General features: G+C 38.9%; 1 protein-coding gene across 1 annotated transcript in view; it reads right to left on the minus strand.

Annotated features, from left to right (window-relative positions):
* FHIP1A (FHF complex subunit HOOK interacting protein 1A) overlaps positions 1–19,496 on the minus strand; it is a 38,184-nt gene extending 18,688 nt beyond the window's left edge. The window contains exons 1-4 of the mRNA XM_086464432.1: positions 19,395–19,496; positions 17,371–17,997; positions 12,382–12,540; positions 10,081–10,167 (exon numbers count right to left, since the gene is read on the minus strand). Coding sequence (XP_086320558.1) covers positions 10,081–10,167; positions 12,382–12,540; positions 17,371–17,997; positions 19,395–19,496 — 975 coding nt within the window. The remainder of the gene's footprint in view (positions 1–10,080; positions 10,168–12,381; positions 12,541–17,370; positions 17,998–19,394) is intronic.
* Between the last annotated feature and the right edge of the window lie 4,008 nt (positions 19,497–23,504).

The raw sequence follows: 23,504 nt of genomic DNA on the forward strand, positions 1-23,504 counted from the left end.
TACTTCTCTCTTTTACCATATCTGACAGTAAGCGTAACTGCTGAAGATTTGAGGCACCTAGAGAAATATTCCAAAAGGCTAATTTTAGCTCCATGAGGCTAATTTTCCTTTTACTCAATGGGATACATTAGTCTGCTCTGAATAAGCCTCTAGGGAACTCACTTTTTTTGTGATTAACTAGAGAAGGACGTTCGAGAAATCAGTTCACTAGGCAAAACCCAGCCTTGGCAAACCCCCTTTTAACTCTGTCCACCTTTTCTACAGATCACATTACACATAATACATTGAGTGTTGGAAGTGAGACTCGTTCAATTTGTGCAGCTATTATTGAAGATCTCCGTTTTCTAAGACACCAAAGCCACGCTATTAAGCTTCATTCAGACTACCTGCTGGTTGTCTCTTCTTAAACTAATGTCTCCTGAGACAGATTCGGGGAAAGTAGGAAAATCCTTTCTAATAAATTCAAATCAGTACTTAGGTAAACAACAAAAGAACAAATATTCCCAGTGAACAAAACATTTACCACCCCATGTCAAGCATGTCCGCTAAAGCCAAATCCTAAGGCAGCTTACTAAAACTTTATATCATTGTAAACATTGATTACAGTATAATTGTCCAAGTGAGCTTGCTTAGCCTCAGAATTGAACATCTTTGAAAGGATGATGAAAAACAACTCAAAACTTACACACATCCACAAATCTGATATTTAATTTGAAAATTCTTCACCTCTGATAATTCAAGTACCAAGAAAAATACCATAACAAAGGGAGATTAATAAAATTAAGACATGGTCATTTTCCTTTGTTAAGTAAATACATTTCAAGCTATGTTTTTGATAAAGGTATTTCAACAATATTAAAATCCACCACTGCCACAACAGCAAAAATAAAAACCCACCAGCAGCACCCCTTGCATTAGATCCTTTCTACTAATGGTAAAGACCAGGGATACCTCTGCTCCTAAGGTAAAATTGTAGGATTGAAAATGAAAATTGGGAAAAATCCATAACCATTGCATTAACCAGACCTGTATTCTACCATTTTTATTTCATTACCCACAGCTGCAACAATTAAAAGTTGGAATTTTTTTCAATATATATATAAATTTGAAGTGTCTATCTAAAGATATCATTTTAAAAATTCGTCCACGTGTTTTTCTATACAACAATCAGCTGTTACAGATATTTTGTAGGGTGTAATCTGCAACAAAAGGGACTACCCAAGAGCCTTCATAGCCAGACAGATATTTGATTAGAGATTATCGAAAAGAGAAAGCCACTTTTAGCCTTGTAATACCCTTCCCTAATTATGTAATAATTTTTAGCAACTCTTTTCTCGCCTCTGATGACTGATTAGATGGTGAGGCAGAACACTGTAAAGAGATCCAGCTTTTACAAGTCACTGTGCCAAGTAATAGCAGAGAGCCAGAAATTACTGTCATTGCAAGCTCGGTTTAATATATTACACTCACTGTGTTAGACCAATTGCACTTGTTCTTTATTACTGGCTATTTTCCCTTGGGATCCACAATATATTTTCTAATTTATAGCTTCATGCCCTCTTACAGGAATATAGCTATCATGATTCCTCCTTTCCTTCACATTTCCCTTCCTACAAGGATGTCATATTGCCCATGAAGAGACCATGAATGTTGTTATTGGAACTTATCCTCTAGATCCACGAGCAGTTTAAACTTGAATAAGCCCACCTCGCTGATAAAGAAAAAGAAAAAAAAAATCCGAATATTCCCACTCTCTTCTCCTTTCTATTCATTTTCAACTTCTTGTCCCCTGCTTATAACAGCAGCAGAGGTCATGCTTCACTTCACCGCACGGTGAACTGGCTCAGGGAATTGATTCAGGTTAAGGCTATCCAGGAAATAAAGGTAAGTTTTAAGCTCAATCAATTTCTCATACGAACAGTTGTCCTGGCAAAAGAGAGGGGGAACAAAGGGGATCAGGGACAGAGGAAGTTTGCATACTGGGGGAACCAGAAAAGTAGAACTGCTTCACATCCCTCAGCTTACATTTTTAAACTGCTCCAGTTTATACCATGTTAATTCAACCCAACTGCAGTGTTTGATGCAAAAACTGAAAGGCACCTTTAACATATACCTACTCCGTAGCCAGTAAAATTAAGTTTTGTAGCTATTAATGGGCTTCTCTAAAGCATGAGACTGAAATTTTCCAGTAACACTTGGTTTACACCTTTTTACAGCAGCTGTCCAAACGCTTTTCGGTAAGGTGAAAGATGGTATTATTTTTAAATGGGAACTGACAGTCTTGTAGGATGTTTATAAAGACACTCCTTCTAATCTGTACAATATAATTTACAGGTCATTTCCCCCTAGCTGAGCTGTGTAATCATCAAGCAAGTATTATTGAATTATCACAGCAGCATACTGTGTTCGAGGTTTTCGTTTAGATGGGTTAGTGTGCAACAGAATTGACGTCTGTTTGACAGAGCTTATTTGACAGGACCATGCCAGCGCTTCTGCAGAGCAGTTCTGTTCACTTGGCCAACAGGAACATTTTACTCTAAAAAGCTGGTACAATTTTCCATTATTCAGATTAAAACAAGCCTTTCAAATAGAAAAACAATTGTATCATAGCAATTAAATGCCATGGAGTAAAGCAGTAAATGCTAAGACATTAAAAATTTGCTTTTATCATATAATTTGTCAAATTTTTAGCACTAGCTCCAATAAATTGAAATAATAGAAATTACATAAACAACATGCTCTGAGTAGCCATCTTTGTCACGCAAATTCTCTGAATGCCAAATTAAAATTAAATCATATGCACTTACAGAGAAGAGATGTATATAACCAGTCTGAGTTGTATCAAAGAGTATAATATTTATATACACCACAGTGCGGCTCCTAATTATCTAGTGCATGGTTTTGACTACAAAATACACACATATTAAAGACCTTCTGAAAAGTATTTCACACAGATTTCTACAATAGTGCTGCAACTACCTAAAAGAATAAGGTAAATAAACATTTTCTACTACCAAATATATAAAGACTAAAACAAGACTATATGGCCTCCAGCAGAACCAGTAAAATGGACCTCAATGGGGTTATTCTGGATTCACTCTGGGATTTCAATTAGGTTTTAACTGAAGAGAAAATTAATCTTATTTGATTACCAGGACCTGTACTGGTTTTGGCTAAGATTGGGCTGCTTTTCACAGGAAGCTGGCAGGGGACACAGCCAGGACAGCTGAACCAAACTAGCTGGGGGGATTCCATACCATACTGACCTCACGAACTAGCCGAGGGGATTCCATACCATACTGACCTCACACCCAGTGTATAAGGGGGTGAGGCCAGGGGAGCATGGGCAGCTGAGGAAGGCGGCGGGCATCAGTCACCTTGTGTCACTCCCTTTCTCCGTTATTTCAGTAGCATTGCTGTTATTGCTGCTGTTTCTTCTCTCCCTGCGTTGTTCTGTTGAACTGTCCTTAGCTCAGCCCACGAGGTTTTACCTTTTTTTTTCCAATTCTCCTCCCCATCCCACCATGAGGCTGGAACAAGCAGCTGCGTGGCGGTTTGTCGCCAGCTGGGCCTAAACCATGACAGACCCCTGTACAATCTGACGCCAGCAGAGCCTTTTTTTTTTTTTTTTCCTCCTGATAGAGCTCCAAAATGTTAGTTTTCAAAGTGAAGCAAGAAATAGCCAATGAAATGTGTCACGGAACTGCAATGGTATGGCTCTGTGCCTGAGCAGAATTATACCTTCTCACAAGTATTTTTTCCTAAGTACCAAAACCAAGGGAAGAAGGAACAGAACTAAAGAATTCCAAGTTGTAACTGGCATGCCATCAAAAAATACCAGTCTTCAGTTAAGAACAGGTTCTGCCAGTCTTAGTTTTCTTACATCCCAGACACTTACGCTAGCAAGAATAAAAGATGGTTTGAGCAAAAATTTCAATCATGGATTGTTACCACTAAAAGAAAAGTACCAAATTAACCTTTTCTTCAGCTCTGTATCTTTCGGACAAAATATTTTATTCCTTCTAGTTTTAACTGAATTTGTACAGAAATAAGGAACCTGTGCCCTTGCATACAGGCAACCCCCCCAAACAATGTCAATGAATCACTTTTTTTGATGTCTCAAACTCAGATGTCAGAGGTCAGGGGGGTAACTCCTTTGCAAGAAGTACAATAAAATCAGAGAACCAAAGGACAAGACAGGGCTACCCAGCACAGCCAGCCGATGCGTACCCCTAGCTACATCGTACCAGTCTGGGCTCTGCCCACCCATTCAGCAATGCGCAGCTTCTGAGATAGGAACAGATCTGTCAGCCGCTTGTTACCTGTGTAGGTGGGATAACCCACACACAGGGATAAGACAAGCACAGACCAGGTATAAATGAGGCTACAAGAATGTGCTATACTTAGGGTACTTATCTGTGAATGAAGTTTATGACACTCTAACTTAATTTCTCAGTGTTTGGGTTATTTAAGCACATTGCAGCTAATTTGCTATGTAACTAACCTTCACAGAGCTCACTGTGAAGAACAGGTTATTTCAAGCTAGCTAGCTAGCCTGATCAATTTGAAACTTCCTTAACTGGAAAAAACCTGAACTAGTGAATTCTTTTTTCAACTCTATACTAGCTTCCTGAGATAAAACCATAAAAATCACACCAAGCAAAATATGTTGGTCTCCCCACCCCCTGATTTTTTCATAGAAATACATCTCTATCCTCAACACTCTTGGTACTGTTTCATTCACACAGTGAACTGTGTACATAGTAAGTACGCATAGGAAGACAACCTGCGAAAATTTAAAAAAGGCAGAGCTTACTACATAGCTCCATAAATGTTACAGACATTTCAGGATCACACATAGGCATATCTCAAATCTTTGGACCATAAACTGAAATTCCGAACTACTTTTACTGAAATCCTACTTCCTGAAATTCTGATGTTACTTTTACTAAAAGTCTTGCTTGACAGTCTGATGTTTTAAGTTGGGAGAAGAGAAGGAAGTCAAGGAAAGGAGACAGAAGGTCTGCATGGATGAACTAAGAGCTCCTAACAAAAAAGTGAAACAAGTAAAGGAAGGGACAGAAGCAGGGACACAGGGACAGGTGACCCAGGAGGAATATGGAAAAACTACCTGAGCCTGCAGGGAAAGGATTAGGAAGACCAAAGCCCAGCTGGAGTTGAAAAAAGGCTTCGACAGCAAAAGGAAGACTATGAAAAATGTGTGACTGCTGCTGAATGGGGAAGGGGACCTGGCGACAAAATACACGGAAAAAAGCAGAGCACTCAATGTCTTCCTCACTTTGGTCTTTACGGGCAAGATTTGCCTTTGGTAATCCCAGGTCCCTAAAATGAGAGTGGAAGTCCGGAGCAAGGAAGACTTACCCTTAGAGGAGGGGGATCAGGTTAGGGAACATTTAAACAAAGTGGACAAACCTGAGTCCATGGGGCCTGAGAGGTTGCATCCCTGACTGTCGAGGCCACTCTTGGTTTTTGAGAGGTTGTGGCTACTAGAAGAAGCTCCTGAGGACCAGAAGTAAGCACACATTGCTCCAGTCTTCAAAAAAGATGATCCAGGGAACTACAGGCTGGTCAGCCTCACATCAGTCCCTGGGAAGGGGATGGAGTAAAACCTCCTGGAGGCCATTTCCGAACATATTAAGGAGACAGTGGTGACTGGGAGTAGTCAGCATGGATTTATGAAGGAGAAATCAAGTCTGACCAACCTGATAGCTTTCTACAATAAGATAACTGGCTTGGTGGAGAGCAGTTATTTATTTTGCAAGGCTTTCAACACTGTCTCTTGTACAGCATCCTCATAGACAAAATTACAAAGAATTCACTGGATAAGTGGAGAGTGAGGTGGATCAAAAACTAGTTGAACCAGGGGGCTCAAAGGATTGTGATGACCATGGAGATGACTAGAGGACTAGAGCATCTCTCTTACGAGGAAAGGCTGAGAGACCCAAGTCTGTTTACCCTGAAGAAGCCTGAGAGGGGACCTTATCAACAGTTATAAATATCTAAAGGGTGGGTGTCAAGGGGATGGGGCCAGGCTCTTTTCAGTGGTGCCCAGTGACAGGGCAAGGGGCAACAGGCACAAACTGGAGCACAGGAAGTTCTGCCTGAACATGAGGAAAAACTTTTTTTACATTAAGGGTGACAGAGCACTGGAACAGGCTGCCTAGGGAGGCTGTGGATTCTCCTCTGGAGATATTCAAAACCCATGTGGACACGGTCCTGGGCAACCTGCTTTAGCAGGGAGGTTGGACTAGATGATCTCCAGAGGTCCCTTCCAATCCCTGCCATTCTGTGTCTAAACTGCAGGTCTTCATGAACAAAAAATTGGCCATGAGTCAGCAATGCAACCTTATGACAAAGACAACCCACAGCCTCCTGGGCTGCATTAAGAAAAGAATTGTTAGCAGGTTGATGGGGGTATCTTTGCCCTTTACTCAGTACTGGTAAGATGCATCTAGAGCACTGGGCTCCCCAGTACAAGAGCTGCACTGACATACTGAAGCAAGTCCAGCAAAGGCCCACAAAGATGATTATGGGAGGGGAGCATCTATCATACGAGGAGAGGCTGAGAGTTGGGACCATTCAACCTGGAGAAGAGAAGGCTCAGGCAGGATCTTATCCATGTGTGCAAACAGCTGCTGGGAGGAAGCGAAGAAAATGAAGCCAAACTCTTCTCAGTGGTGCCCAGTGAAAGGACAAGAAGCAACAGGCCACAAACTGAAATCCAGGAAATTCCAACTGGACATCACATCAATAAAATAAAAAAAAAAACCAAACAAAGACCACACACTTTTCTACATGGTCAAACACTGGAACAGTGTTGCTGAGAGCAGGTGTGCTACTCCAGCACTGGAGAGATTCAACATCCAACTGGGCATGCCCCTGAGCAACCTGCCTGAGCTGACCCTGCTCTGAGTAGGGGTTTGACAGGATGATCTCCAGAGGTGCCTGCCAGCCTCAGCCGCTCTGTGATTCTGTGAAGAGACAAGAGGAAGGAAGAGACTGGGCAGCACCTATCATTTACAATATAGGCTTAGCTTTAATCCAAAAGTGAAGAACCCTCCTCCTACCAGCCATTTTGCTCATATCTGAACGCATCAGTTGCAAAAACAAACTGATGTTGCTATTACTCCATGAGGGATTAAAAGCTCATAAGACTATTAGCTACACAATTTATCTAATAGTGCTTGTGCAGCTGTTTGGCTTATTTTATTTCATATACTTGAATCAACTAAATTTGATTTGGTGATCAGACAGGAAGTCACATTAACATGATTTGTTTATGTCATTGCTGTTGTTTTAAACAGAAAACAAGTTCTGTCACATTGAGAACAGAAGAGATTGAAGACTTATTTCCTAGATGTCTAAATTCTTGACTGGAGCCGTCTTTGCAAAAACAATAAATGCAAGTCTGTGTCTTGCTGCAGAGTAATTCTTTCCTCAAAAAATTACTTCTTGAAGAAAAACTAGAATATAGTACAGAGAGAACACGTCTGAAGCAGCATGCCTACCCAACAGTCATTCAAGAGCAGAGCCGGAAGTTCATTTCCCTTCCAATTTTTATGTTAAAATAGAACCATGGGTGCCAGATTGGATGTGGGATGTTAAGACTGGAATGTCACATGAGGTCTGGGCGCCCTTCCTTTCTTCCTTCCATGTCTATCACCAACAGCTATCAGAAACAGCTGTGCCATACGAGTTAAATTCTAGAAATAAGATGTGCAGGAACACCTTAGGAAGAGGTATCAATAATTACCATCTCTTCTGACCATCCCTCCCTTTAACCTTCGCAGATCTGTCTTTCTCATCAGGTATTTATACCACGATCCATTACTCATTGTATTTGAACTCATAAGCCGGAAAGTGTCAGAACAACATGAATGACTGGAGGAAAACTAAAATCTGCAGCCTCAAGCAGACTTTAGGGTAACAAACCAACTTAATTGAGTTTGAAAGAAAAATCAAGATCCATTTATCATTGTGTTCAATGAAAGAACTTCTGTTTTAAAAACCATCATGGTGCATCTGGCCTTTCTCTCATTTTGGCCTTTCACAATTTTTCTTAACCTAAAGGCTAATTACAACACTTAAGTCCCCAAATGGGCAATACCATTTTCAAAGCCTACTCCTCAATTTAGCATAAATGTTTTCAATGGCAACTAGAAACTATTTTAATGCATGAAAGAGCTGTTACAGCATAATTATCTGTCTTAGCTCACAGACATCTGTCCCAAAAGCAAAGACATAAAATATTTATTTTTTATTAAATTAACGTGGGGCACAGAACAGAAAATCTGAAGAGGTCAAATGTGCCTCTATATACTTTCCTTTTGCTATGGAGTTTTGGTCTCACATATGACAGCGCCTTGTGTCAGATCCACTAGATGGTGCAATCCATCTTCTCCATTAAATGTTTGAAGTTCATACACATAAGTAGTTAATTTTTAAAGAGGAAAAAGTCAAACTTAACACTAATCAAGGAAAGGTTTATTACCGGAAGAACAAGGCATCAAACAGAATGTTGGGGTTCAGTAAAGATCTAGGCTTGAAAGTCACATATGTTAGCAGCCAACACCTCCATTTTCAAGAGAAATATGATTTCTCCCAATTTCAGAGTACATAAATGAGGTTCAACAAAATTTTCATCACATGAAAAAAAAAAAATAATCAGAACAGCATGCTTTAAATGATTTAAGTAACACCAACAGGGAAATAACGAACCCAGCAGGGGGTCAGCAGATTTACTGACCAATAAGAATGGCATTCATCATCACGGTAGCATTCAAAACAATGTAAAATTTGTCTTAAATACTTCAGAGGTAAGAACAGAACCCACTAAGACTAGAATCCCACAGCTACATTCTGATATCTCCCTTGTTATCCATAACCTTGACCTAAAGCTGGTTAGCTTTTCACTTCTGATTTTAATTCCCAGTCTCGGTAAAGGATCAAGTAAAGATACAGAAATAGAAAAAAAATAGTGCCAGGTAAGGAGGTGAACTATCCCAATGACAAGACTACAGATTTGACCTGGATCGCAGACAAATTTTATTTCAGCCTTGGCCAAGTTCCCAAATGTTTGGAGATCTGCCGAATCATTGAAGGAGATTCTATACTGCTTACTACTTTCTTGGTAAGCGACTGTTTGCCATGAAGAACTGTGTGAACTGCCAAGACAAGTCCTAGACTAGAAAGCAAGGTATGCTGTTACATTGGCCTCTCAGAAAATGGAACAGGTGCAGTGCTTTCTGCTTGGCAAGCTTAGTAGCCCTTCAAAAAGTAATTTATTAGTCCTTTCCCGGCAGTTTTTTGGTGGATTCTTACTCTCAGCAATTCCTACTTTTTCTCCTCAAACAAGGCATTCCCTTTAGAGGGCAATGAAGACTGTAAAATGACTACATGGTATAGTTTCCTGCAGCCAACAAAAAATAATAATAAAAAATAATCAAGTGATTCACCAACATCAGTGATACATTTTGCAAAGGATAGCCCCTAAAATTGAAGAAAAATGGATTTTTTTTCTTCAAAGCAACATAAATTGCACCCTAATACATTAGAAAATTGATACCAAACTCCATTTCTTCTCCACTTTATGAAAATAGCTCTACCAACTGTGATAAGGAACTATAAAACAATACCAACTTTGCTAAAATTAGCATAATATTTCTTGACTGAACATTCTGCTTGTGGACAATTTCCAAAAGGAAATTGTTCATTTGGGGAAAAAAAAAAGTCTTCACGGAAACATGTCTGTCACGATGAAGTGACATCTAAAAGGTCACTGCTTTTTTGATGATATGTCAGCCTATAGAACAGAAGCATTTTGGTTCTTCATTTCACTTCAGAATTTTAAACATTTTCAGAAATACCTGTATCTTCCTTAATAATCCGTAGAGTCTAAATAGAAAGTATGGAATGAAAAGATGGAAAGTTAGCCCAGAAACTTACTCAATTATATGGAAGCCACTACTGACAGTACATTTAATAGTATCTTTACGCAGAGATCATCCATAATGATTTTGCCCATTATTATTTCACGTTATGCTTGCATACACCACTGACCTTATGGAGTGCAGGAGCCATTACTGGCACCAAAAATCCATTGTAAATGTAATTCACAAGCTGGTTACGTATCAAGGGATGTGCCACCTAAGAGGGTGTGAGAGAGAAAGACAGTTCCAGTGAGATTTAAAACACGACAGGGCATAGACTACTACTATCCACTACCAAAACCCTTTCTGATTTAACAAGACATGTTCATTTGTCCTTCTCACCAGCATTTGCTGTGGTTCAGGTTCTTAAAGATTTTTCCTTCTTCAAAGAAATATACAAACTATGTTTAATTACAGTAAGCCTGCCCAAGTTAGAGGACAGTGCTTTTCAATCTCCCCGCACGCTGACAAAGATGAATGGATGGACAGAAAAGTGTGTATACCCACGCATCAAAGGAAGATTTGAGATTCTAAATTTAGCTCCTGCAACCTTGTCAGGGTCACTAGAAGGTGGATTTGCCACTGTTAACTTGTCCTCTTATAAGAAGAAAAAGCAGAAAAACTGCTTTCCTATGGTTCAAGAGTAGGTAAACCAAAGTGTTCTCTAGCTATGGGGTAAGAACATACAGTTCAGATGCCCTTCTCCCAGCCACTGTAAAACAAACAGAAATGAAAATAAACCCTACACTATTCATTCAATAGGTTGGTTATGAGCTTAAAAAAAAAAATAACTGTAATTAGAAGCCAAAAATTTACTTTTACAATGAAGCATTCATTTTGTTTTCACAAAGAAAACATTACCAATTCATGCATTTAAAAGAAATGCAATAAAAGGAAAAAAAACATCCTTTCAGAAGCATTCTAAGTTAATATATTCTGTTTGAAGTTCACATAGAAATTGGAATGTCACAGCCTACGTGTGGCCACAAGTACATTCTCCCACTTGCAGTTCTTCCCATACTTCCTTTAATTTGTAACCCTTACTTTGGAAAGGGGAAGAAAAAGGGTTGCCCTTCCTATGCTGTGATCCGGGGAAAAAGTAGTAAATGGCAAGAGATCTTGGCTACACTGTCCCTTTTTAATCTCTGGCTGAAGTTTTTGGGTCAACACAGAACAAGTCACACCACAAAGACGGTTCCATGCACAGAGAAAAAATTCCTGCGGTAACTGAGCTTTCAATTCAGCTGAAGAAAGACTATAAAGACACCATCAAGCAGCAATCAGAAATTGCTCTTTCTGCATGTCAGCTGAAGATCCTTAACCGTTCTGAGTTTATTTGAAAAGTGGTTTTAAAATGATATGTTCTTCTTAAATTTGTCTGCAATAACCTTTATATCAATTTTTTTAAAAAGGTATCAATTATGACCTCCTGCAAATGTAGATCTTTAGGAAAATTCTGCTTAGACACCAAAATGAATATTGTCTCCTCTTCACAGTTCAAATATGCATGTTAAAAATCTTGTATATTGCATTTAAAGAATGACAGCTACTATTATTTTTACTTGTTAAGTGCTTTAATAGTCAATCAGTCGCTTTACTGTGTTTAGCACACGTCTCACTAAAATATCTTTTCCTTAACTGTAAACGTGACTAAATTTTCAACCCAATTCAGCACATTTCTTTAAGTAACATGTAAATTCACAGTTTCTGCAGAATTTATATTACGTTTTAATAAATACTGGACAAGGGTTCTATAGGGCTTTCTAGCCTTAAAAAAAATATAAAACTACAAACCATGTTACATTCAGACCAGAGAAAAAAAATATAGTAAGGGATCGAAGCCAGAAAAAAACAACTGTAATCAAGAAATAATCATTAAGAACAGAGAGTGGATTCAAAACAGACCAATCTAAAATGAATTTCTATTTCTAGGAAGATACCTAAATTCTGCTTGGAAAGGTTTCTTTATGCAGTACTCGCCAACAGGCAAAATGAACTATTTTCTTTTTTATGCTCTTACAAGAGCTTAGAATGTTTTTCAGCACTTAATTATATAAAGACTACATTTTCCCACATGTAAAGGGATTCCATTTACTTTTAGTATCAACAGTGGTATTAATATGCAATGTTAATTTATTCTTTTTTTTTTTTTAAACTTAATATCTTCCCAAGTACACCACGAAATATCAAGCCGCCATGCAAATCTACTGCTTTCATGTGAAACATTTGTCACCTGAAAACCAAAAACTTACTAATTCATCCTTATAAACAGGACAAACAGCAAAAGCATTCATTTTATAAGTAACTTATTTTAGTGTAACCTAAAAAATCCATGCCATTAATAAAAGTAAATAAACTGTAATTTAGAAACTTCTGCAGAAGAGATAAAAAAATACTATTTCAAAAGGACAGGCCAACTCTGCTTCATTACCTGTATCACAGCATTGCAAAATTCAAGTGAATTCATGAATTGTACGAGGGCTGGTGACAAAAGCCAGTCATCTTTCAGCAGACAGTGCCACTCTTCTCCTTTTTCTTCCAGCTTTGCAGGCAAAGATGAATAGAGGCCACTTAGTCCTGTTGCTAGCACCTGTATTTCAAAAACAGAAGAGAGATAATTTAACTTTCCCACTGGGCATCTGCTTGAATGGCAATGCCACAAATGGTTTCTCTTACTAGTCACATTAGAGAGCGTTGAGATTAATTTCCTTTCCAAAAAATCCTGTGGCAGAAAGACATGACTATTTTAAAAAGCTTTCCATATAATATGGTTCTTTCGAGAGCTTGTATTTAGGAGAAAGTGATGGAGAAAATCAGGTTGTCTTATATTTTTTTTTAATCCAAAGTTGTATTTCTTTTTAAATACTTCTAAAGTAATTTTCCACTTTCCTTCAGTCCCTTCCAGAAGAAGCCATCACTGTCACATATCTACAGCTTGTCTTCCACTGGCAATTTGAATGTTACTGCTTACAGATGCCTATATGAAGTGATTTCTCTTGGAAATACGAAACATTGGAAATGGAGGAGTAAAGTCCCCCCATCAACAAATGGAGTTCAGCCTTACATAGATCACAGATATATGTTGACTTTCATTCCTAGGCACTTGAACTCAGCTGAATCCACTTTTAAAAAAATTCTACCTGTTCGTAGTTTCTCATCTTCCTTTCTTATTTATTGGGAAGGGAAGAAATAAAAAAGCCCCAAGTTAGTTACTGTATAGACATTGTTTCCAGTTTCCAGTGGTATTAAGGCTTACTGATGATTTTTGTAGAATATATCACTGAAGCACAAAACTGTATTTTTTAGTTACAATTTCCAAAAAGGTTTTTTACATTTTACTGAATATCTCTAGGGTATTGGTAGTTTCAGACCAAGTTTTTAAATTAGTAAAGATATTTGAAGCTGGAAACTTTCTAAATATTACTGACAACTTTTATCCTTCTGACATGATTTTACACAACTTCAGGTTAATTTTTAAGGTGATCCTCATTCTAATGGGAACATTAAGACTCAGCCTGACGGAAATCTTTTTAGTTTTCATTCAACAGACATTGTAAGATTTTTTCCTCTTTCTGCAGAGGGCTACTTGGCATCTACAAGGCTAGACAGTCAAAGCTCAGATGAAACACAACTATTTTATCTATTAGAAACCAAACAATTGACAATGTGCAGATCAAAGATCAAGGGTTCATAGAAGGGAATTCAGGTTTTGATCATACACAAGCGTAACCAATTGTAACTGCTAACCCATCCAGTCAGACAAAGGCTGTCTTTCTGAATGCTTTCCATTCCTAAATCACACAATTTTGAAGATGCATTTACTCTGGCATACACTATTAAACCAAACATTAAGAGGGTGGGGATACCGTGGAAAATTCACTGCTTCAGCACACTCTGCTACTTTTTTATACACATATATTACATAGACAGAAAAGATAGATGCTGGAACCATGCTAAAAAACTAAGAAGCCAAAGCCATTCAGCAAAGCTTTATTTGTACAACCACATTCTTCTATAACCAGAATCTTTTTTGCTTTTTCTCTCTCTCTCACGGTAGAAGAGCTCAAAGCAAAAAGTTAGGAAGATCTTACTAGGCCTATAGAACTACCTATATGTAACCCACACACACATTTACACTCACAGACCCAGGCTTCAGATGATTCTAGGAAGGAAAAAATTCTCAAGAGAGAACTTGAGTCTCTTTTGTGTTATAACCTGTTAAATAATGCACACTTGATTTTCCATTGTCTGCTTAAAATTTAATTGCTATTCATAAACTCATACTTACCCTGTCAGTAAGCAATCTGATTTTCAGAGCTGTGTACTATCCACATTTCTCCTTCATATGGAAGTTTAGACCTTAAGCACAAGAAATCGACCTTGAACAAAACATACTACTCTCCACTAAAAGGAGCAGCGAACTCACAATCAGTCAATGTCTTGAAGCGAAGAATTCTTTAGTTTGTCTTACTTACTGAAGTAAGTAGTGACAGATGTACTTGCTAAAATCTGTAAAGTTTAAAAAGCTCTTGTTTTTTCTATGAATTACAACACAAATGGCTCTATGAAATTATGTTTCTAAAGCACTGAGACAGAGAGTAGCCAATGGAAGCAATTTCATCTCTTTAGGCAAAAAACTTTTGAAAATGTTCACAGAAGTGTACGGTATAAACACGATTACAATTTGAAATTACTAACTGAACTCTTCACATTCTATAAGCAGGCATATAAAACAAGGCACATAAACAGACTACATTATGGAGTTTTAATCAGTAAAGTTATAAACATCAGTGAAAAAAAAAATCTGAAAGGGAAAGAAACAAATGTGTTCACATCTTGGAAGGGCAAGACTGGTTTTATTTGTTGTTTTACCCAGAGCAGTGTCCTTTTAAACTTCTCTCAACATTTGTCATGTCAACCCCCCATGCTCATCTACTTTTACAAGCCTCTCCAGTAGTTACTTTCTCATCATCGAGTCATGACTCTCTCTGCAAACCAGTGTCCTTGACTTGCTCTCTCTTGACTCATAAAAGACACTGACTGTGTGAATTGTAATCCGGCACATATATATAAAGAACATATTTTAATCATATAATCAGCTGCTATCTGGACAATTCCTTCCCTTTAATAATTCCCTTTCCTCCCACATCCATAGTCTTTATGCCTCTGTGCAGCCTCAACTTTTCAAGGCATACCTCCTCCTGTTTTAATACTTGCTTTCCTAAGCTGTGAGCTATTTACAAATATGAAGTTTTGTGGAGAGACTTTGAGATGTTATCCTGCTAAAAATTCTTCAGAAATATTCTTTTTCTTATTATAATACTGAACAGCCGGTATCTTCAATCAGATTCAGAAAACTTTCAGGTCAAAACACAATGATAGGGCAGAAAAATTCTATGAAATCAGAAAACTTAGCCCAATAGATTGTCTACACATTCTATGTTAAAAGCATTTGTTAGTGATGTGTCTTACTGCAGTCTGTCCCCTTCTTCCTTATAGTTTATTCACATACAGTTTTAAATACTATGGACAATGTAGTTTTAAGAAGCCGCCAACCAAAGTTAGCTCAAAAAATCGCATCAAGAAAGCCTTCAGGTTCACTTTGGCACAGATCTAACACTGAATCGGGTATATGAGGCAGCAGAGATTTATGGCCAGGCCCCACTCCAGGGCATGTCTATACTATGCAATAAGGCATGGTAAAGAAAACTCTATGTGCTACCAACCAGCTTGGCCCCAGCGCCAGAGATAGCATCAACACAGTGCCACTCAAATGCTGCTCCTATCAGGACTGTGCTAGCTGTTTTGCAGAATAGCTGAGGCCACATCGGCACCAATTTCAGTGGTAGCAGAGCAATACCACTGACATCTACAGAGTCTTCCACCAGAACAAAACCTGTTCCTTCAGCTCATCACACAAATTCAAAAAAGATGTTGTGCTAGCGAGCTAATTCTATGGCACTGCATTAAAGTTTTATTATAGATTTAGGGCAGTCTCATTACTGTTCAGAAAACTCTGATTTTAGCACATTCTGACAAGAAGCCTTCCTAATTAGAATGATTGTCAATCATGGCTCCCCGCTGTTCGAAGGTTAATATAGCTGGCTTTTATCTTCAGTGTAAAAAGGCTGCTTTTTTTTTTTTTAATTAATTGGAAGATGTAATTGTGGAAGTTATAGCACAGATCCAATAATGGTATCTGTCTCAGGGACAGTTTAAGAATCAAGTTCATATTCTTTAGCACCATCTGTTAAAGAAGGTCAACTGGAGCCTCTCAGCACAAGAAATTTGACGCAATATTTACAACTTACAAAGGAAACCATTTCGAAGTTTTGCTTTGGAACTTGTATGCCTTCTTCAGCCTGCAAACCTGGCTCTGCCCTGCTGCTCAAAGGACATAACAATCTCAGAGTAAATGGAAACCTATGTCTGGAACAGCTGTCAGGCACTAAAACTTAAGGCAGGGATTCTAGTGTTCTCTGCTCTACAGCTCTCTGTTTTAGCAGCTATGTAAGGCTCCCCTCCACTTTATTTTTTCTGGCATGTATTAAACTAAAATGCAAGCCACGCAGAAGATAAAAGAATCAGTCTAAAAACTGGCACACAAGAGCAACTTTTCTACAGGAAGATATCTGGTTTTGAACCCATCCATTGCAGATCTCAAGTTACTTTTTGTGAAAAGGTATAAAGAAGCAGCTGTTGCCACGTCCATTCTGCTTTAGCTTTAAAACTGCAGTAGGGCGGCTTTGTTTGTAAAGATTGTTTACTGGTTTAACAGCAAACGTTTTCTAGTCATGTCATAAGATTGATTTACAGATGTAACAACACAACACTGCTACCAAGTTTTGCAAGAGTACAACATAGCAAGATGGTTGTTTACCTGAAACTGCCATAGAAACATCCAATTCTGTGACAAAGAGCAAGTCTCCCTTTTATCTTGCAAAAATACAACATTTCTGTAACACTCACACTATTTTCACACTTATTTTTTGAACTGTTGAGCTGATATTACAGTGTGGCAAGCACAGGCCGCTTAAGCTAGCATTGCCACCAGAAACAACAGCCTCAGAACACGTTCCCATTTCTCAGTCCTTTCACTCCCAGAATCTCTTAGGGGCCTCACAGTGAGACAGAACAGGTTTCCCTCCCACCAAGTTCTGCTATAACTTCCATCCGTTTCCCAATTCAACTCACTGTGTGACTGCAAAAACACTTGTGCTGGCCCAAAGCACAAGACACTGGTATGGAACCAAGGAGCAAGACTGAGTTTGGCAGTAGGGCTGGCTTAAACAGCATTACAACTTGTGAAATAGCTGTTATCAGAAACAACACATCTTTATCAAAAGTGACAGAAAAGGTTGAGAAGAATACAGGGGAGACAGTTTAGCACTGAAGATCAAGCAAAACAAGAACAACTTACTGGGCAAAAATAGGTGTTTTCTGCTATGTGGTTTGCAACAACATTATTTTCTGCAGACAGAGACATTATGAAAAGCAGCGCATCACGGGCCTGTTGGCCTACTGTTCCTTCTCGATGGATGAAGGGAATCAGCAGGGAAAATATGAGGAAATTGGCAGCTCCTTGGTCCTCACTGGTATGGAAAAACAGTTCTAAAATAGAGGGATCTTTGGCTATTATAGAGCAGAGCTGGTTCAAGAGGACAACCAACTCTGTTTCCACTGTTGGAGTAGCTGTTCCTGAGCAGGAACTCAGTAACATCATCAAAGGCTTCAAGATGGGCTTGTGATGCAGCAAAGGCTGATGAGACTGGGTTACTAGCATTTCATACATTTTGAGTTGCTCGATTTTTGTCTCATCAGTGAACTCTCGACGTAGGCTCCAAAGAAAAAGCTTCTCCATGATATTTTCTGAGACCACGAACTCCAGAATAGGCCCCATTGAGGTATCCTTTGCTTGCTCCTCAATTAATAAGAAAAGCATGTGTTCCACATAATTCTGAACAGTGCTGGCCTCATCAGGTGAAATTGCCCCGTACTTTGCCTGCGTGTTTTTCAAAGGATCATGCTTCTCTAAGATTTTCAGAACCTAAAGAGAAACAAAGGCAGATCAGATATTTGAATGCATTTTTAAAAAATATGCACTTAACTCTGTAAGAAAAAAAAAAATAATCAAAACTCTTAACACAAAAAGCACAAACTCTTTTTATGCTTTTTTTTTTTTGTCTGTCAAACTTTCTAAATTTGAAAGTTTCACATTTGGCATGCATGAGGCCAAAACGTAATGCTATTGTTCTTTTTTTTTTTTTTTTTTATAAGCACCTAAATTTGCCACTTGTCCTACTGCTGAAAACTTGGGGTTACCTGAAGTATGGATAAACTAGGTTTCCTTAGCATTCAGAAATTGGGTTTCAATGGCATCTGAAATAAGTTTCTTTGTCACAGAGGACTGAAATCAAAGGGCCAGCTCTTCAGCCACAGTAACTGCGCTCAGGAGTATCGGTATCGTGATGTGATTTGCAGTAGTAAGAATAGCAGAAGCCCACAGAGCTGATCTTTCCTTGCCACATCTTATATGATACCAAATGGCCACTGATGCCTACATACTCTTGCAACATTCAATATAGATTTAGGATTGAGTAACAATTGTGATCCTGGCACTTATACCCCTGGATTAAATTCTGTTCTGCATGCAATCAATGAAGCTCATCATCTGTGAAACAACCACTGTCTTTAGCCTTTTTGTGGAGGGTAATTGCCACAAAAACACAAAGGAAGAGCGGCTCCCCTAACATGACAACATCACTAAAGTGAACGCCTCCTCTGACTCTGGAAATAGCTTGGAAACACCATCATTTGTCTGGCTTGCTTCTTGGGACAGCCAAAAAAGAACAAAAGCAGGGGCACAGAAATCAATTTTACATAAACAATTAGCTATTCATATTACTGCAGCAAATAAGACCTTACATTGTGGTGCTCAGAGCAAAACATCTTTGCCTAAAAGCAATTATAATCCTGATGACATGCAAACGATTTTTAGAATATGCTAAAGTACATCATCTACATCTATCCCTAACAGACAACACTACACACAGCTTTGCACCATGCATCTAATATACTTTACAAAAGATAGGCAAGCCATAGCCAGCAAAAGGAAAGGAAGCACAGAGGTTTGCTTCAGACTACAAGTTACAGTGAATCACTAGGAAAGCAGGTAAGAAGATCTAGACCTTCCATAAGATATTACCATACCCTACCACTTCCCATTTAGATGCAAATCTGGAGTTCAAAGTGTGATTAGTAAAGTCAAACCATACCGTGAAAGGTCAATTACCTTTCTGTATTCGAAATGTTTCAGTGTCATCTACCTCATTCTGAATAAAAGACATTTGGTCCTGAGCAATTCAGGATTAGCCCTAAAGAAAGAATGAAGCAAATTCCTATTAATGCAGCCTACTTCAAATCAATAAAACTAATTACAATTACCTGAGCCCAGTGTGTTCTAAATACTATCATGCATGTTTCTGGGTCAACACCCTGCAGGCTCGGAGCCTGCCGATTTTTGCTGATACTGGTTCCAGAGGACATTATAAATTTTCCAAAGGTCAAGTCAACTAGGCCATGCTGGATTTCTTTTAAAATCCTGTAGTTAGTTACAGATGTTCAAGCATCATGATGATGATGACACTGTGTTTTGAGCTTTGGTATCCACAGAAATCTGTTTAAAAAACAAAACAAAACCAAACCACACATATACCTATGCACATCAAATTACAGTGTATAACAAAAAATAACATATTTAAAGAGAACACTGAAACCTTTTTTCTTTTAATTCAGTTTGAGGACACAATTTTCAAAAGCATGTTATATGGCACCATCTTCTCAAACTTTTCCTAATGATAATAGTCTCCAATGGTCAAACTTTTGAGATCAGTGACTGAATTAAGGTGCTACTGAAATAAATAAGCATAACAGAAGGTCATGCAGTAAACATTTTATGCATATGTCACTACATTTTTAGTTTTTCATTGCGACATTTTTGCCATCTGACCATGCCTCTCTTCAGAGTTGTTGAGTAACTAATATTGTATAGACTACACAAGTTAAAAAGTACATGTAATTTCTCTATTTTTAAAAACAATATTACCATGAATAGATATAATTACAAATACCTAGGATTTTCTGTCAGAAGGCATACCATAAACAGTTGAAAAGATCTGTAGAACTCCATATGCAAGTAGAAGGATGCACCTATGTCAGTACCAAAATAACCAAAACCAAACAACATAAAAGATAAAACATTCATGTATCCAAAGCCAAATAAATTGAGATGACATATTAAAGGACTATAAGACCAAACATTGAAACATTCTTTTCATCCACTATTTAATATCCTAGATGTCTGAGTATCAAAGTAGTTGCACACCTGCAGGGGAAAGTTAAAACGAAACAGACAGATATCTTCCAGATATTTGAGAGGCTTAAAAGAACACATTATTCCCTCAAGCACCAATATCTAAGTCACACAGTCCTCCTCCCCCCCCCTTTTTTTTTTCTCTCCCCTCCATAAGCTTTACATTTTTATTCTCCTTTTTGCAGACCAACTAGGCTTTTTATTTAATCCAGTTTTGGGCCATAGAAAAAAAACCAAACCAACCAACCAACCAAAGCACCACAAAAAAACACCCCACCCCCCAAAAGACAAAAAAAACAAACCCAAAACCCACCACCAAAAAAACCCCACCCAAACCAAACCTCCACAACACCGTACAAAGGGTTTAGGATGACAGTAAATACATGACAAGTTCCTAAAACTCCTGTAAATCATAACAGATTTTTATTTTCATTAAGGACTGCATTTTGAAGTGCTCTCCTTTTCTCCAGTCTTCATTAGGACCCCAGGGCTCCTGGACATTCACTGGATATTTTTGTATTGTAAGTTGCTAAAGCCAATATAGCAATTTTTTGCCAGTATAATAGGTATTTCTCTGCACATATCTTAAAAGATAAAATCTTTTCTCTACAGTGCACATCTCTGCTCCCTGCATGTGTGCTCTGCTTATATTCTTGAAACTGTTAGCACACGGAAACATACAGCCTGTCTCAAAAGTAGCAGCAACTTTTGCCATTTTTAAAATGTCCAAAAATACACAGGCTACAACCTTAAGATTTCTGAGGCAAGCAAAAAGCAAAAGATAGTTATGCATTCCCCTGTATCTATATATGCATATTCACATGTTCAAGATTCAACAAGATTCAACTGCATGATCAGTCTACCTCCTCCACCCTAACCCTTGTTTCTTACAGCACATAAGATGCATTTCCTATACATTTTCTCAACACTCTCATGCAATACAATTAATAGAATCTAGTTCATCCTTTTTGCAGATAAAGCATTCCATGTGTGGAGAAGCCAGGCAAAATTGCTGCTTTACCTGTTTGGGTAACACTACCTCCAGAACGAAGCTGGCGCTCCATACAAACTACTCTCCAGATAATAAACCACCCAGAACCAGATGCGCTGGAGAGCACTGTGCAAAACAAGTGCTGTTTAATATCTTCATCAATGATACAGACAGAGGGATCGAGTGCACCCTCAGCAAGATTGCAGGTGACACCAAGCTGAGTGGTGCAGTCAACACGCCTGAGGGATGGGATGCCATCCAAAAGGACCTGGACAAGCTGGAGAGGTGGGCCCATGTGAATCTCATGCGGTTCAACAAGGCCAAGTGCAAGGTCCTGCACTTGGGCCGGGATAATTCTCACAATCAATTCAAGCTGGGGGATGATGTGATAGAGAGCAGCCCTGCCGAGAAGGACTTGGGGGTACTGGTAGATGAAAAGCTGGATATGAGCCAGCAATGCGTGCTTGCAGCCCAGAGGGCAAATCGCATCCTGGGCTGTATCAAGAGAAGTGTGGCCAGCAGATCAAGAGAGGTGATTCTCCTCCCCTGCTCTGGTGAGACCCCACCTGGAGTGCTGTGTTCAGCTCTGGAGCCCTCAATACAAGAAGGACATGGACCTGTTGCAGCAGGTCCAGAGGAGGGCCACAAAGATGATCAGGGGGCTGGAGCACCTCCCCTATGAAGACAGGCTGAAGAGTTGGGGTTTTTCAGTCTGGAGAAGGCTCCAGTGAGACCTTATAGAGGCCTTCCAGTACCTGAGGGGAGCCTACAGGAGACTGTTTACAAGGGCATGTAGTGCTAGGACAAGGGGCAATGGTTTTAAACTAGAAACGGGTAGATTTAGATTGGATATTAGGAAGAAGTTCTTTACCATAAGGGTGGTAAAGCACTGGAACAGTTTGCTCAGAGAGGTGGTGGAGGCCCCATCACTGGAGACATTCAAGATCAGGCTTGATGGGGCTCTGGGCAACCTGATCTAGCTAAATATGGCCCTGCTCACTGCAAGGGGGTTGGACTTGATGACCTTTGGGGGTCCCTTCCAGCCCAATGCATTCTATGATTCTACGAAACCAGTAAGAACTAGCTCATGAGAGCCAGGCAACACTGGGAACAGAAGTAATACCTTATATCGTCAAAGTCTCTCTACTCCTTGTCTCTCCACTCACACTTCTCACCTGCCTCTCTCTCATATGCTCATTTACTTGAAGGCACTTACCAGTATACTGCTACTTCTTAAACAGTCCTGTAAAAATAAATAGTACTATTTTGACATTACTGATGTTCCTGCACAGGAAAAAAAAATTAGAAAAAATAATTTAAGATAAAAAATAATCAAAGCAGCAAGTGGATTTGAAATCCCAATTTCAGAGGCCTAGGATCTTGGGTTTTTATCGTTACTGACTTAAGTAAGTACCACTATATGTTCAATGCACAGCTTCTGGTGACTTTTGCTTACAGCTCTGTGCGCCTAACATTTCTACTAAAAACCACTCGGAAAACAAGACGCATGCTTATAGACGATTTAGAAAAAGCCTGCTCTAAGTGGTTTGCTTAATACCTTACCTAATTATCCGAGAGAATATTTAATTGACCTATTCTTCAGATCGCCTGTCCACTTCCTCCCAGTTTCCTCTTTGTCAGCCCCCTCCTTCAAACAGAAATCCTCCCATTTCTGTAAAAGTTCAGCAGACTCCTCCAGGCAAAAGTGTCCTTCACTGCACAGGCCTGATTCACCCTTTGAGCAGATCTGTCCTGTGCATGAAGCAAGCAGCTTTGGAAAAACTAATGTGATCGGGTAATTAAAGATGGTATCATAAGGTGCAGCAAGAGAACTTAATTAACAAAGCAGAGGCAAGCTCAATTCTGGAATTTATGAGTTGCTTGACTTTCCAACTTAAAGGTTGTTTCTATGTAGACTTTGCATGTTATTTAAGAATTTAAATAAAAGAAACTGGTATTACACATCTAAGTATCACATGACAAATTCTGTCAGCAGTACAGCAGTATGATACCAAGAGTAGAACTGAAAACTTCAGATCAGCCTCCACTATTTTAAGCTAGTAAACAACAGTAAAAGAGATTACAGCCTTCCTCAAGAATGCTGATAAAAATCAAAGATCAGTGATGTAAGACTTTTGAGATGCATGCAGAGCTCTAGGATGTACCACACACAGGCAATCCAAAACTATTT

The sequence above is a fragment of the Leptosomus discolor genome, chromosome 4, assembly GCF_034619465.1.
Source record: "Leptosomus discolor isolate bLepDis1 chromosome 4, bLepDis1.hap2, whole genome shotgun sequence".
NCBI lineage: Eukaryota > Metazoa > Chordata > Aves > Leptosomiformes > Leptosomidae > Leptosomus > Leptosomus discolor.